At 36.7% G+C, this 16,133-nt stretch overlaps 2 protein-coding genes across 4 annotated transcripts; both read left to right on the plus strand.

Annotated features, from left to right (window-relative positions):
- Positions 1–322: 322 nt before the first annotated feature.
- On the plus strand, positions 323–10,227 carry LOC130800414 (uncharacterized). Its single transcript, XM_057663926.1, has 8 exons — positions 323–883; positions 1,909–3,219; positions 4,731–6,377; positions 6,676–7,698; positions 8,353–8,457; positions 8,611–8,700; positions 8,959–9,069; positions 9,353–10,227. Exons 1-8 carry the CDS (start codon positions 821–823, stop codon positions 9,890–9,892), a joined length of 4,890 nt encoding a protein of 1,629 aa, XP_057519909.1. The 5' UTR covers positions 323–820; the 3' UTR covers positions 9,893–10,227.
- A 2,494-nt stretch (positions 10,228–12,721) lies between these two features.
- LOC130800416 (transcription factor PIF7-like) lies at positions 12,722–15,952 on the plus strand. Of its 3 annotated transcripts, XM_057663932.1 has the most exons (7): positions 12,848–12,986; positions 13,566–13,665; positions 13,805–14,318; positions 14,551–14,649; positions 14,767–14,832; positions 14,922–15,314; positions 15,590–15,952. In XM_057663932.1, the coding sequence occupies exons 3-7, from the start codon at positions 13,854–13,856 to the stop codon at positions 15,701–15,703; spliced, it is 1,137 nt and encodes a 378-aa protein (XP_057519915.1). In that variant the 5' UTR covers positions 12,848–12,986; positions 13,566–13,665; positions 13,805–13,853; the 3' UTR covers positions 15,704–15,952. The 3 variants fall into 3 exon arrangements, with proteins under 3 accessions (XP_057519913.1, XP_057519915.1, XP_057519914.1); XM_057663930.1 differs by lacking the exon at positions 13,566–13,665 and having other exon boundaries at positions 12,722–12,986; XM_057663931.1 differs by lacking the exon at positions 12,848–12,986 and having other exon boundaries at positions 13,326–13,665.
- The last annotated feature ends 181 nt before the right edge of the window (positions 15,953–16,133 follow it).

Here is a 16,133-nt window from a genome sequence, read left to right on the forward strand (position 1 = left end):
CCAACCCATATGTAAACTCCATAGTCCATATAGAGATATCGTGCCTAGTAGTGACTAGTGCATAAAGAAAAAGGGTCAAATAGTGGGACATTATTCTTTATAATAATACTCCATCATTTTGTGGGTATACCATTATTACTCATAACAGTCCGTCTTATGTGAGATCATTTTATTGTAAATCGAACCATATAAACAGTTTAATAAAAAAACTATGAAAATTAAACCTCCAATTATACGAAAACTAATTTTTTAATTAGTTTAGGCTGACTCACGACAAAAGGACCTTAATAGAGAATGGGTGCACTCATTAATCATAATAGTAGTATAATCCTTCCTCAACTACAAGAGTAGTGCAAAAAAATTCATTTTCTCCCTCCAAAGTTCAACCCTCATTCTCCTCCCCTCAAACCAGAAAAAACCCTATAAATTTACTATCTTTTTCCTTTTCTGACTTATTGCTGTCTCCACTCTTTCCACTTATGCACTCTTGATTCAACTTTACCATTTCTTTCAGTCTTTCTTTGAATTCTATTGATTAGCATTTATCAAAAGATTCCTCCTTTTATCTTTTGACGATTCTTGAATTAAAGGGTATCATCAGACAGTCCAATTCCAATCAAAAACTCAAATTCTCATTTTTTTTTTGCATGATCAATCTTGAAATTTTGATTTCCTGTTTTTATATAATTGCGAAACTAAAATCAAAAAGGGTTTATAGAATTACTGTTTATTATTTTTTGTAACTATCAAAAAAGTTTTAAATTTTAATTTCTTCTTGTGGGTAATTGTATATGCATTTCTGGGTTTTATTTATATTGGGATGGAAGATTCTGGAGCAGCAGCTGCAGATGATCAGGGCTCTGGATGGTTTGAAGTGAAAAAGGTTATTCTTTCTTTTCTTGATTGGATTCTTTTGATTATGTTGCTTACATTTTGATCTTTTGTCATATGTTATGAAGGTTATGTTTGATATGCTTCATTTATACTTGTCAATGTTTTATGAGTGGTATATTAGGGTTATCTTGTTAATTTTCAGGAATATTTGTAAACAATACTCTCAACTATTGCTGATTGACTAACAATACCCTCAAGTATTATCTAACTTTGTATAGCCCAAGTATTGGAATACTGAACCTCAAACACTATACACATTATTTTCAATCGGCGGTTTTAGGGTATTTTGAGTTAATAAACAGTAGTTGGGTGTATACAAGGTTGGGTATTCATATACTTGAGGGTATTCAGGATTAAACAATAGTTGAGAGTATCTTGAGTCAGTGAGCAATAGTTGAAAGTATTGTTTACAAATTTTCTTTTTTCTTAGAAGGTAATATTGTTGTAAGAGTGTTGATGGTGAAACAGGATATCATTCTTAGGAGTTTTAATTTGGTTTCATGAATTTGGAAAATTGAATACGAGAGCCTAATTCAACGTAGTGAAAAATTGTTGCTTAATATGTTGAATTACAATTATCGAATTGGTGAGATTATACCTGATTAATGTCGAGATTCGAGAAGTTAATGAACTGCTCTTCGTTTTGTCGGTTGCTTTGTTGCCATTGTTTAGTCGGTTATGGGTTTATTTGATATTAAGTAGATTCTTAGGGCTTAGCTGCGTTAGGCAAATACAATATTGTTGTGTGGGTAAGTTTTTGGATGAACTTATTTGATCTTGATGTTATAAATGTGCTTTTGTTGTGTGAATTGATACATTTTTGATACATAATTGGACGATCTTGGCTGGTTGAAGACTTCATGAGTAAACTTTCTAGGCAGCTCATAAAATTTTGTTGGATGCAACCGGAGTTCCCTACGGCATTTGTTATTTGTCATTTTATTCTTGTGTGTGTAGTCAAATTTGTTTATAGGGCGTCTCATGCGTAAGGGTTTTGCTACATTGTCATTTCAGAAGCATAGAAGCAGCTCAAAGCTCTCAATTCAAAATTGGGTTGGGGGTTTAACAAGGCAGCAAGTAAATGGAAAAGGTCGGAGCCCGAGTGTCAAAAACTACTTCCGTATCTCAAGGCCGGAGAAAGATGTGATTCAAAAGGGTGTATTAAGTCATAATCCTTCCTCCAAGGAGCATAAGGACGAGTATTGTCTTGATAAGCGTATTGTTGATGACGTTGATGGGCATCCCGAGACACCGCCTCTTAAGATTATAACGACAACAGGTTCTCAAGGTATCAATAAAAACGTTTCCGAAAAGAAGCCTGGCATAGCTCATAGAATTAAATGGGGTGACCTAGAGGAAGGTGCACTTGCTTCTGATTGTGGAACTGCTGCTGTTTCTGAAATCCGATTCGGTGAAATTGGAGATGAAGATCTGGCAATGTGCGGTTCCTCGAGGAATGCGTGTGATTTAAGTCCATGCAATCTGTCAAAAGACTACCACGTCGTAAACAAAGATGTAGTTGAAGTACCAGATGCATCTAGTGATAAATGTCACACCGTATCATCCGTTTCAAATATTGAACCCCAGGAAGAAAACGGTAAAGAGGTGAATGAAACCACTGACAACGGAATAATATTGACAATTAGCAAGGTAATTGAGGCTAAATGTGTTGGTTCAGATCAGGATGAACTAGAAAATATTGTTGAGAACCCACATGAAGACTTTGTTCATGCATGGGAACCTTCGAATGATGTATTTACCGAGGAGCCTGCAAACCTAGTTGAATCACCAGTGCCCATTCTCACCCCCGATGTAGATGCTATAAGTTTTTTAGATATAAAAGAAGATGATGACGGTGATGCAAATGGGATGATAATTGCGCAAGGAACGGAACCTTTTTCATCTGTTCATAGTCTACCCGAATCTTCTGACAACCGTGATGTAGTGTCCATTCATGCTGATTGTAGCAGTGCTCTACCTACTAGATCATCGATTGATAATTTATCGAACACACCCATTACAAGCACCATCAAAGAACCCGAGAAAGGTGAAAGCAAAGAGAGGTTCCGAGAGCGGCTCTGGTGTTTCCTTTTTGAGAATCTTAATAGAGCCATAGATGAGTTGTACCTTCTCTGTGAGCTAGAATGTGATCTGGGGCAGGTTAAAGAGGCAATTCTTGTTCTTCAAGAAGCTGAGTCTGATTTTCAAGAGCTAAATATTCGAGTGAAGGAGTTTGAAACTACAAAAAATTCGTGTCTATCAGCAAGTGGTTCAGTAATGAGTATGAAAGGCGACCATAGACGGCCTCATGCACTTTCATGGGAGGTAATATCTCTACTTGTTTTACTTTGGTAGATATGACATATGTGTTTTTCGTTACATGAATTGTAGTTAACATAGTTTGCAACTCATAACCAGTTGCTGAATTGGTATGTGGCTACCGTCTTTGTTGATCTCATGATACAAATATTTAAAATGTTAAGCATAAGCTTTTAGGAGTATGAGTTTATCACTGCAGGACTATGTTACTGAATTGGGTATTGATGTCGGATACTGGTACGTGTCGAAGTGTCAGGTACGTCTAAATATTCATTTTTACGCCTAGAATGAAGTGTCTAAGTGCCATAAGTATCAAGGATCGGACACAGGTACATGAAGCAAAATGAAGAGTCTGAGTAACATAGCTGTAGGATTAGAAGGATAAGTTTCCAGTGCAGAATGCAGATTAAAACATAAATTATACATTCTGATCTTTAGGGTTAAAGAGTTAGCCTTTTCTCAAAGACTATCAATTAATCAAAAATTTTCATGCTTTGATTTCTTTTCATTCTATGGCTGATGAACTTTGCTATATATTGGTAATAAAAGGAACTTATGGTCGATCTCACGTGTTGGAATCATATTGTCCATTGGGATGTTTGTTTAATATTAGGCACATGAAAGGAAATGAAAGGTTCATTGTACCGACTTTTAAACATGTGGAGCATGGAATTCCAATATTATAATTTATCAACTTGCTACTTTGCAGATTTTAAACCATTTCCTTTTGTTGGTATGAGAATGGTTTGGGCAATTGGTAACACTTTTCTGATTTTCCAAACTAAGATATTCTGGTTTGTAACAAGTCATTGAAAAAGATCTTGATTTTGTCTGGTTTACCGAGATTTAGGCTGGTTCACATAGATCACAATGAGTTTATCCAATTTCTCTCCGCTTCACCCGAGATCTTGAATTTCAGTGCAAGAGAACTCAATTTTCTAGAGTATAGTACAATAATACGGTTTTGGTCGCAATCATGGTGACGGTGTCAAAACGGCTTTTGGGGTAATTTCATATGGTTTGCGGTTGTCGTGGCCTATGTTTCGGTCGCAGTATGTATGTTCAAAACACTTACAAATCAGTTGCGATGCGATGATGCATACACTTTTTGCAGAGAGACTTAGACAAGAGATAATATAGTTGATAAAGAATGGAAAACTCAAAAGTATTATGCTTTTGATGGTTTTTTGCAGAGAACTAGACACTAGCATTTATGCATTTTGTAATTTTCCCCAGGATTCAGTTGGACTTTATACCTTTTAATTTTTTTTCAATGTACTAATACTTACTACTTAAAATTGTCTACAATCTGCCACCTTCACGACCGAAACACCATTTTTGCTTTATGTTAAGAAGTCCATTTGAGAAAATGCATTTTGTAAGGAACAATGGCTTGATATGTGATAATGTATTTTCTTAAGGTAGCTCTCGTTGAAATCATGGAAATATAGTGTTCCCACTCCTTACTATCCTTTGAACCTTATTATGTATAAAATATGTTTTGATACTTGGTACAGGTTCGTAGAATAACAACTTCACCTCACAGAGCCGAAATATTATCTTCATCTCTTGAGGCGTTCAAGAAAATTCAAGAAGAGAGGGAAAAAAAGCGTGTCTCTGGTGAAGACGGTAAAAGCAGTAGTCATCTTCCAACTATAGTTGAGCTTTTAGGGTCAACTGTTCCCAATACTTCTGAATCGGAAACCAAGTCAAGGAGAAAGAGTGGAGTTTCAGATGCTGCTCGTCTAAACATTAGCAGGGAAAGGAGAAGCACGGAAGCAGGAAAGCTCAGCAAAAGCTCGGTACAAAATAATCGTAATGCTTTAGTGACTTCGTCTGATCCAAGCAATACTAAGCACCCACCAAAAGGCAGTTCTGCTGCCTCTCTTGGTGGGAAAATCAATGTTTCCGGTGACAAAGAGAAGGAAAAGGATAAGAGACATTCGCAACCATGGAAGCCAAATGATGCTTGGAAGGAGAAAAGGAATTGGGAGGAAATATTGGCTCCTCAACGCCGCCTGTCGTCCCGTGTATTGCATTCACCTTCGGTGACTAGGAGAAGTGCGGAACGTGCACGAATTTTGCATGATAAACTAATGTCCCCCGAGAAGAAAAAGAAGACTGCCGTGGACTTGAAGAAAGAGGCTGAAGAGAAGCATGCTCGGGCTATGAGAATCCGAAGCGAGTTGGAGAATGAGAGAGTCCAAAAACTTCAGCATAGATCGGAGAAACTGAACCGTGTGAGTGAGTGGCAAGCTGTTCGGAGCATGAAATTACGGGAGGGCATGCATGCTCGTCATCAACGCAGTGAATCTCGGCATGAAGCTTATATAGCCCAGGTTGTTAAAAGAGCAGGAGATGAGAGTATTAAAGTAAATGAAGTGCGGTTTATAACTTCCTTGAATGAGGAAAACAAAAAGTTTTTGTTAGATCAGAAACTTCGTGATTCGGAGATGAGAAGGGCGGAGAAATTTCAAGTTATGAAAACAAAACAGAAAGAAGATATGGCCAGAGAAGAAGCTGTCGTTGAACGCAGGAGACTCATTGAAGCGGAAAAGTTGCAGCGCCTTGCTGAAACACAACGGCGTAAAGAAGAGGCTTTACTGAGACGAGAAGAGGAAAGAAAGGCGTCAAGTGCAGCCAGGGAAGCAAGAACCATGGAACAACTTCGTAGGAAGGAAGAGAGGGCCAAAGCACAACAAGAGGAAGCTGAACTACTTGCACAAAGATTGGCCGAAAGACTAAGTGAAAGTGAACAGCGTCGCAAGGTTTACCTTGAACAGATACGTGAGAGAGCGTCAATGGATTTCCGAGATCAATCCTCACCCCTGATGCGTCGTTCAGTGAAAACTCCTCCATGTAATAGTGAAGATAATCTAGCAAATAACCTTTCTGCTGCAGGGGAATCTGTTAGTGTGAATAGCATCAATGGGATGCAGCAGTCGCTGAAGCGAAGGATAAAGAAAATTAGGCAGAAGCTAATGTCTTTGAAGCATGACCTTCCGGAAACCCCAGCAGCTGAAAATGTTGGTATTGGGTATAGAACAGCAGTGGCAACTTCTCGGGCAAAAATCGGGAGATGGGTCCAAGATTTGCAAAGGCTTCGACAGGAAAGGAAGGAAGGGGCTGCAAGTATAGGTCTAATAACTGCGGAAATGATGAAGGTATGTGTATGTTGGAAGTTAATTTGAATCATTACAACCAGTGAAACATAAATCGCTAGTTAGTTCGCCTTTTAAATTCGCGATTTGCTCTAAATGGCTCAATAATATCCTAAAACCGACCATAATGCGCTTTATTCGATTCACAGTTTGAAAGGCGATTAGTGAATCATCTGATATTGATCACGACTTTACTATACATTTGATGAACGAATTGCTTATTTTAATTTTTTTTTTCAAAATCACAGCATGTTGATATGGAATGTTTGATTTGCTTATCTGTCAATTTGTCTGTCATCAGTTTTTGGAAGGAAGGGAACTGGAATTACAGGCTGCTCGCCAGGCGGGTCTGCTCGATTTCATCTCTTCTACTTTGCCTGCATCTCACATTTCAAAGCCTGAAGCTTGTCAAGTTACCATTTACCTGCTGAGACTTCTGAAAGTCGTGCTTTTCGTCCCCGCAAATAGACGTTATTTTCTTGCTCAGAATCTCTTACCACCTCTGATTCCCATGTTATCTGCGGCTCTCGAAAGTTACATAAAAATCACCGCATCATTGAATAGTCCGAGCAGCACCGTTTCTCAACAGGGTAAAACTACATCACAAAATTTTGATTCAATCTCTGAAGTGTTAGACGGTTTCTTGTGGACTGCAACAGTGATTATCGGCCTACCAACTTTCGATGAACGACAACATCAGATGCAGGATGGTCTCTTAGAGCTCATTGTTTCTTACCAAATTATCCAACGACTTCGAGATCTTTTTGCACTGTATGACAGACCACCCGTTGAAGGGTCTCCATTCCCCGAATCCATACTTTTGAGTATAAAACTTTTGGTTGTTTTGACATGCAAAGCATGTAAAGATTCTTCTATTGATTGGAATGAAGCCGAATTATTGGATATCACTAAGAATTGTAATCATGGTTGTATTGTTGGATCTGAGCTTTGTGACGTACAAGAGAACGAGCATTGTGGTGATGCAGCTACAGAAAAACTTCTAAATGACCCGATTTATGGAACGGTGGATGAAAAAGAGCCGGGGAATTATCGTGTCGAGTTTAATAGCAGCAATATACAGATAGTTTCCGAACTTGATTCCCAGAAAGATCCAGATTTGCTTGTTCGAAAATCTATCGACTCTCTGAAGGATGAGAAAAATTCTACATGCGCTAATATCGGAAAGAATGTTGGGGATCATATGGGTGTCAAACAGCCGCATACATATCTTCTTTCGGCCATATCTGAAACTGGATTAGTCTGTCTTCCTTCGTTGTTGACGGCTGTGTTATTGCAGGCAAACAATAGGTTATCTTCTGAACAGGTAATTCTTAGCTTTTATGGCATTCATTTTCATAATTGATAGGGTTATGGAATTCGATTAACATAACTATGATACCAGCATACCTTAAGAAATTAAGAACCTTCTGAACTAATGTCCGAATGGAGTGGGATATTTCGGATAAAGGATGGATTCAGAGCACAGACTCTTGCGCAAAGAGATTAAAAACCTTTTTAGGCATTTGGGTTTTCACTCACCGTGTCTTATTCATCCAAAAGCAAAGATTAAATTGTCATTCTATCTTTCTCTATTCCATCAAAGGTGCGCAAAGTCCTGAACCTAGTGGGACCGGTGTTACATGATTTGCTAATCTCTTCGGGAATCGCAAATTGAAAAAGCGAATAATGGTCGGTTTTGGGCTATTCTTGGGCAAACTTGAGCAAATCACGAACTCAAAAAGTGAATTAGCCAGTGAATTATGTTACACTGAGTGTGACGCTTCCCTTATTTTTAGGGGATATCGTACATTCAATAACGATCACGAGAAATTATTTTTAGAAGATATCGTACATCCAATAATGATAAGTTGAATTCGGAAACATACACTGATATAGTTACTTTTATGAATTGTATTCTTGTGAAATTAAAAATTAATTTTATTCCTTTCTAATACAATATGGTACATCTTTTTTTCAGGGCTCATATGTGCTCCCGTCAAATTTTGAGGAAGTAGCCACCGGTGTGTTGAAGGTTTTGAACAATTTGGCTTTAACAAACATCGCCTTTGTACAACAAATGCTAGTAAGTCATTCATATTTCTTTCTCCTTTGTCATGGAACTTGCACCGCCTGGGAAAACCCATGATACCTTACTTCTCACTATTCAAACCTATAAAAACTCGATACGACGTATTAGAGACATAATATTAATATTAATATCGTTGAAAATTTTCAGGCAATGCCAGACCTGAAAATGGAGTTTTTCCATATTATGAGTTTCTTACTTACACACTGTACCTACAACTGGAAACTTGCTAGTGATCAGGTAATTGAAATGCTCCGTCAATTTCCTATTGTGTTCTTGTTTAATTCTTATGTTGTTTGGAATTTGAGGGTATGTTTTCTCGTTTAATAGAACGGGTTTGTATTTGTTTGTTTCCATAGGTGGGTTTGCTTTTAATCACATTTTGGCAATGTTGTACATTTGTTAGTCTGTTTATATGATGCGAGTTTTTCCTTGTATGCAACCGAGAATTATGATCCGAGAATTTATACCATATTTTGTATTTGTTTGTTTCCATAGGTGGGTTTGCTTTTGCTTGAATCTTTGATGCTTCTCGGATACTTTTCCTTATTTCATCGTGGAAATCAAGCTGTCCTTCGCTGGGGAAACACTCCAACAATCCTTCACAAGGTCAGTCAGTCTGGCATCATATTTGTTTAGAGTTGTTCAAAACAGACCTAATGACCCGAAATTTACCCGACCTTATAAACGAACCCAATTTGACCCGACTTCAAAAATAATTTACAATTATGTAAAATACAATATGTACACAAAACACTATTTCAAACCGATCCGAAACACATAACTAGAAATCAACTCAATGACCAAAATGAACACCTCTATCTCTATTGATGTTCCTACTTCGTACAAATACTCATGATCATATTATTGACTTTTGATCTCTTTAAATCAGGTATGCGACTTACCGTTCGCCTTCTTTAGTGATCCGAAATTGATGCCAATCCTTGCGGGAACATTGGTTGCAGTCTGTTTTGGCTGTGAACAGAACAAAGGCGTGGTTCAACAGGAACTCAGTACCGAAATGATTCTTTCATTGGTGAGGTATTGGAAAAGTAGTTTGCCTTCCGTTCAGTTGAAATCCCCGACAGGAAATCCTTCTATGGAAGACTCGGCTGAGAGTTCTTTAGTAACAAATGAGCGGAAAAAACTACAAACCGATGTGTCTGCAAAACAAATCCGTTCAACTGCTAAAGGCTCCCGTCTTTCCTTGTCCAAGGGAAGTGTCTCAGGAAGTAGCAATGGTAAAACTGGCAAGATCCGAAATACTCGAGATAGCCGAACAAATAAACCTTCTGAGGATACAAGTTCAAAAAAACCGATGGCTTCGGAATCTCAAGATAGTTTGCCCCTGTATTGTAGGTTTCCGTCAAGCTTTATCGATAAAGCCGAAGAATTCTTTTCCCAGGAATGTAGCAAAGTAGATGATACATGAAAGGTTTTCTTAAGTTCAGTTTGAATTTATCCTGCTATTCTGACAACGAGGCACTCGGGAATCTCAAGCTTGGGTCTCGATTTGGTGTAGGCGTCGCAGCAAATCTATAACGAAAGATCTTGTAACATGAATAACTTAAATGGAAGGTTTTGTATGATCAGCTTCCCATTTTGCTTTTCATATCTAGATCTTTCCAAATATGTGAATACCATTGATAACCAACCCATTGGAATTGGGTGCCGTGTAAATGTAAAGAAAAACAGTACAAAGCTATAGAATCACAAGGAATACACATGATTTGTACTTCGTGTTTTTGACTGATCGATTTCGAGTTAGATGTTTTGGGTTGGATCAAAATTGAGTCTTGTTTTGCATAATTGTTAATCCATATTTGATGTCTGGTCAAACCTTCGATTATAAGATGGGGTAAATTTCGGGTTATCGGGTCTGTTTTGAATCTCTATTTGCACTCAACATAAGATCTTCTGTATACACATGCATCTCGTTCAAAAGGGGCCCACGCTTCCCCGGGATTGTTATCTCAGTTTGACTAAGTATCACTTTGTTGGATAAAAACTACAAGTACTTTAGAATAATAAACCATTCTTCTTTGAACAAAATATCATATTTTTCTGAGTCATTTGAAAATATCAATGATAACAGCAAAATTTGTGTAATTCCGTCATCTGTATGTGTATTTTGTTCTTGATTCACTTGTCAATATCATTAATAGAAGCCACAATTTGGATCCATTCTTTTTCATCTATTGATTGCATATTTGCATCTATCCTTGATGTTGCATAAATTTCAGTTGATTGTAATTTTATTTATTAAATTATTTTTAGTGAGCTACTTTTGTGAGAAATCGTTTTTTGGTAATACGGTCTCAAAACAAGGAGTCAATATGATAATAATTATATTAGTTAGGCTATTCAGCCCATATATGAAGATCCTTTTATGGTGAAATTGTTTCGCACAAAAATTTATGTACTATTGTTAGAATTTGGAACCCTCAAGAGGTTTAAGTTTGGAAAGATTGGGCATTGTGTTGGACAAATTAACAATCATAGAATTCATGATATCTCTTTCTCAAATTGTTGGAAAATAGAAGTTAATGACATAGCTTTTATTCTTTTATAGGTCGTTTTTAATAGTCAGAAATCTCATATAAACACCTCAATTCAGATAGGATTAAAGGTGATCATAGTAGATACTCGACTATGTAATCAACCACCTTCAATAATAGATTTAAAACATTTAAAACATCTCATTTTATTTCTTATTTGGATATTTTTGACTGTTTGAAATTTTTTTCAAAATTTTATATTTAGTTATCATTACTTTCTTATTTAAATACAAAAATATATTCATTTCTATTAACTCCTTATTCACAACATTTAAAACTACATGTTTTCCATGATTTAAGCAATGAATATGATGCTAAAACGTTGTTATCAACACAAATTTTTATATGACACGTTCTCACCGTGAAAAATGCTTCATACTTGGATTAAATAGCTTAATAATAAAAACTTTTAGCTTGTGGGCTTCTTGTTTTGAGGTTATCTCACCGTGAGACCGTCTCATAAAGATGGGGTAAATTGAAATTAATAAGACATTAGTTTGTGGACTATAAATACGATGAAGAAACTACCAAAACTCTTGTAAAAGATTTGTACTTTAGATAAATAAACGATATAAATATAAAATTTCTTTATTAAAAATTGAGATTTTTATTATCAGATAAATAAAGTGAGATTTAAATTAAATTTTTTTTTAAAAAAATTAGAGCACAGCATTTCTAATAAAATATGAAAGTCTTGTGAGGGACAACCCTGGTCCAAACAACCATAAATTTGACAAGGATAAGCAGCAATACTACCAAGGGATCTTAGCCATTCAATAATGACTTTAGCCCACCCGGGCCCCTCTTTCAGCAATATGTTTGTAGAAATATGATTCACACCTATCCACAAATACCATAAAAAAAGTTAAAATACTTTTTACACAATTTGCATGTAATAACTAAGTGATGTATACATTTATTATTATTATTATTATTATTATTGAGTTCTATATAAAATAAAAGATAAATGATTCATTATATAAATTAAACATATTTATGTTATTTCAATTATAAAAACATGTTACCTCAGAGAGAGGTTTATCTAATAATAAGCTTGATTTGAATTCAGTTGTTATATTATTTGAAATTGATGGAACTATGATATTAATCTTACATATCACATTAGAGTTAGATTTTAAAACGAAGATATGAGAACGAAGTTAGAAGTCGTAAACATAAAGGAAAATATGAAATGAAATAGTTTAAGATTGTTTGAGCGTGTGCAAAGACGAAGCATTAGTGAATCAATGGGGAAGATCGAAAGTCAAAACTCTAATTATTTAAAAAAAAGGCGAAGAAGATCGAAGATGACATGAGATCAGGAGTAGACTAAGATATGAAGGAGTTTGACTTACAAATTAAAATGGTAGAAAATTGAAATGAATGGAGAAGAATTATGAAGAACCACTGCAACTAATTTATTAGTTCATATAGTCGATCCTAATCTTTCGGAATTAAGACTTTCACATTGTTATAGTGGGATTCAACTATGAGAAAGAAAAGCATTGGACCTATATCTAGTTAATGCATACAAATAGGGGAAAAACATATGTGCACCTATATTTATTTCATAGAGATAGTAAGAGATAGTCATAGTCATAAAAACTAGTGGTAATATTCCCTTGTTTGGTTACCACATATTGATCGTAAATTCTTTATCAACAAAATGCAAATAAATTAGTCAAAATCAACAAGACAATGACATTCATGTGAGCTTCCAAAATCAAATTTCTAGCTCTCATTTATTCTTGAAAACCTTGCCTTTGAGAAGGATATTGATATTCATAAAAATAAAAAAAAATAAAAAATGAGTGAATGTGTAATGTTGAATTGTATTCCAAATAAACAAAAACAAGACCTTAACCAAGTAGAAGAAGGAAATAGATCTTCTCATGTGGACTTACACCCAAATCAAAACCTCCATTTTCAGCAACAACATCATCAAAGTTTCTCTCATCTTGTTCCTATGTAGTACTCTTCCCCTTGTTCCTTTTTTCAGTTTTTTCGATTGTCAGTTAGGATAAGATTGCGTAAATCAGACTAGGAATATGCTTGCTTAAGGCGAGAAAGTCCCATCTTATTGGTTTTTGAATTCATGTTCTTAAACGTTCTTATTCTTGCTAAATTTTCATGGTAGATTATTTGTGCTACTTTTGTTTTAGCATTGAATTTATGCTTTCTTCTGCCTTGGGTTTGTATTAGCATTTTTTATGTGATTTTTTTCTATAACAACATAGACTCATGGGTTTTTTTATTCTTGCATAAATTTTATTTTCAATATGTGTATGATAGAGTCTATATCAATGGGTTTCAAACATCAGCTTAAACTTTCAGCAACTTTCGGCTGAGTTGGTTCCTTGATATGGTATCAGAGTCAATCTGACAAAAGTTCACGGTGATGAATCTTATTGACCCCTCATTTCAAGTAAACTATTTAGCATCGGATAGAGGAGAAATAGGGTTGCATGACTTGCATCCACACTTCTATCCAAAGGGCTTTTGTGTGGGAGGGTCATCATCATCTTACTTAGTGTATCTCGCTCATAGGAACTACTATCAGGATCTGAGGAGGAAAAGAAGACGGAAACTCATACCCATATAAAACAGTGCGGCCAAAGAGTCCGAGGTTATAAACTTGTGTGGGAGGGTATGATAGAATATACTCCTTACATGTCCTGAGGGCTTTAAGTCTGATGGGTTATTTATAGAAGAATAAGTGAATTCATTATAAGTTTATAACCTTTGTTTTAGTTAGTCATTAATGTTTTTATGCAATAAATTATCAGGTCAAATTTTGAGGTAACAGAGCTAACATGGGAAAATGGACAGCTAGCCATGCATGAACTAGGAAGCATTTTCGAAGCTCCGACAAGAACAACCACCACCAGCCCAACAAAACCGACATGGGGTCATGGCGAAGGCAGGGCCTCGGACACACTAGAGTCCATAGTCCATCAAGCCACTTACTGCAACAACCAACACAGCCTGAACTTAATGTCTGGCTCTGCACCTCATCAGCACTCTGCCCATCAGACCAGGGAAAACGTTGGCCCATCACCGCCTTCTTCAGGACTAATGAAGAAACGGGCACACTCACAGTCTGAAAATTGCGCGGTTAGGCGCAAAAATGATCATGAGATGAGAGCGTCTGCTAGTGAAAACACTCCATTTTGTAAGGATAACAACAAGGAGAATAGTACTAATGACACAACTATGATGACTTGGGCCTCGTTTGAGTCGCCTAGGAGCTTTACAAGGACTAAAACAACCACCGATGAGGACTCTGCTTGCCATGGCTCGGTACCTGCATGTCTAATCTCTTTCTCGTCCATGTTAATTTCTTTATGGAAATGATAGTAAGACTTCCAACGGAGTCAATCGAGAAGTAGAGACATTATTTGCGATATTTTAAGTAATGATTTGTTACTGAATTAACTCCGTTTAGGTCAATTATCTACTTATCCATGTTAGGATAGGATGTACAAGTCACCTTACAAAATCAAAACTTGACTTTTGTTCTTTATCTCGGCAGGAAAACCAGGATGAAGAGCGAGACACGAAAGGAGAAACAGGTCGATCCTACACGACAAGAAAAGGAAGGGCAGCTGCTGTTCATAATCAGTCCGAAAGGGTAACTCTTTAAATCTACATATGCACGGAAGTAGTCATCTTTTACGCGACAAATACAATAGTAACATGTATACTTGATACGGCTCCAATTTCACTTGCTCGAATCTTTATATTACAGCGAAGAAGAGACCGCATCAACCAAAAGATGAAGGCTCTGCAGAAGCTGGTTCCTAATGCAAATAAGGTAAGAACATCGAAAAAATATGATCCATAAAACATGTTCAAAATTAATATTCTTACCGTTAACTAAATTTCACTTCCGAAATGGAACAGACAGATAAAGCATCGATGTTGGATGAGGTGATCGAGTACTTAAAACAGCTTCAAGCACAGATTCAGATGATGACTAATGCAAGATTTATGCCTCAGTTTATGATGCCTTTAGGAATGCAGCAACACTTCAATCAGATGTCTCTCCTCGCGAGAATGGGAATAGGCGCCGGATTAGGAATGGGTCTCGGTGCTACCATGAGCGCCATGCACCCAGCAAATCCAGCAATATCCCAGATGATGAATCCGACTCAAATTGCTACCTCCGGTTTTGTGCCACCTGCGTTTGTCGTCCCTCAGATGATGTCTGCAGCCAATGAGCAACATAATCCCGCCAACCCAGGAACTAGCCGTTCTGCTGCTTCACAAGATCCCTACAGCACACTTCTGGCACAGGCAAGTATAGGATGGTCGGCTTGCTTGTCTTGATTAAATATATGCATTTAGAGCAGGGGAACTCTTTGGCCGCGTCCTCCTTTATGGGTATGGGTTGCCGCCTTCCTTCCTCTCCAGATCCTGATCATAGTTTTCTATGGGCGGGATGCACTGGGTAATGATGATGATGAGGAAAAGAAAATCTAAAAGATTATGTTGAGTCTGAGGTTTGGTTGGGGGAAGGAAGGGAGTACTGATAGATGCCTCTAATGAACTTCATTATGTTTTATTTGCAGTCTATGAACATCGATCTGTACAACAGAATACCCACTTTACAAAGGCAGCAACATACATCATTACAATCAGAAAGCACCGGATTGCAGTCAAACCACCATGTTCAAAGAAGTTGAGTTGCTTGTTCATGATCTAGATTTTTTTAAGCTCCCTTAAGTGCAGTTTTGAAATTAACAAATGTAAATGGTTTAGTTAGTTGATAGTTATGACTTATGAGTCGTTTTTCGGTTTCACTGAGCCATTGTTCAAAAATAAAGTTCTTATTTTCTTCAACTTTATCATCAATCTGATCCATAGAGTATCAACATCCATCACACTGCATGTATTATTATCAATTCATCTTATAGGCAATCAATTTTGAACTATGCTGAATCTATTCACTAAAGTCTGTATGGGGTACAGGAAAAGCTAGCATGGGAATGAATACATGCAGTGATATTAGCTGTATCGTAAATGTGTGAAAAAAACCAGCATTTGCCGTTTCAAGTGATATTTCATGGTTTAGGTCAAAATTTAGCAATACGATAACACATCACCCTGTTACCG

This window comes from Amaranthus tricolor, chromosome 14 (genome assembly GCF_026212465.1).
Source record: "Amaranthus tricolor cultivar Red isolate AtriRed21 chromosome 14, ASM2621246v1, whole genome shotgun sequence".
Lineage (NCBI taxonomy): Eukaryota > Viridiplantae > Streptophyta > Magnoliopsida > Caryophyllales > Amaranthaceae > Amaranthus > Amaranthus tricolor.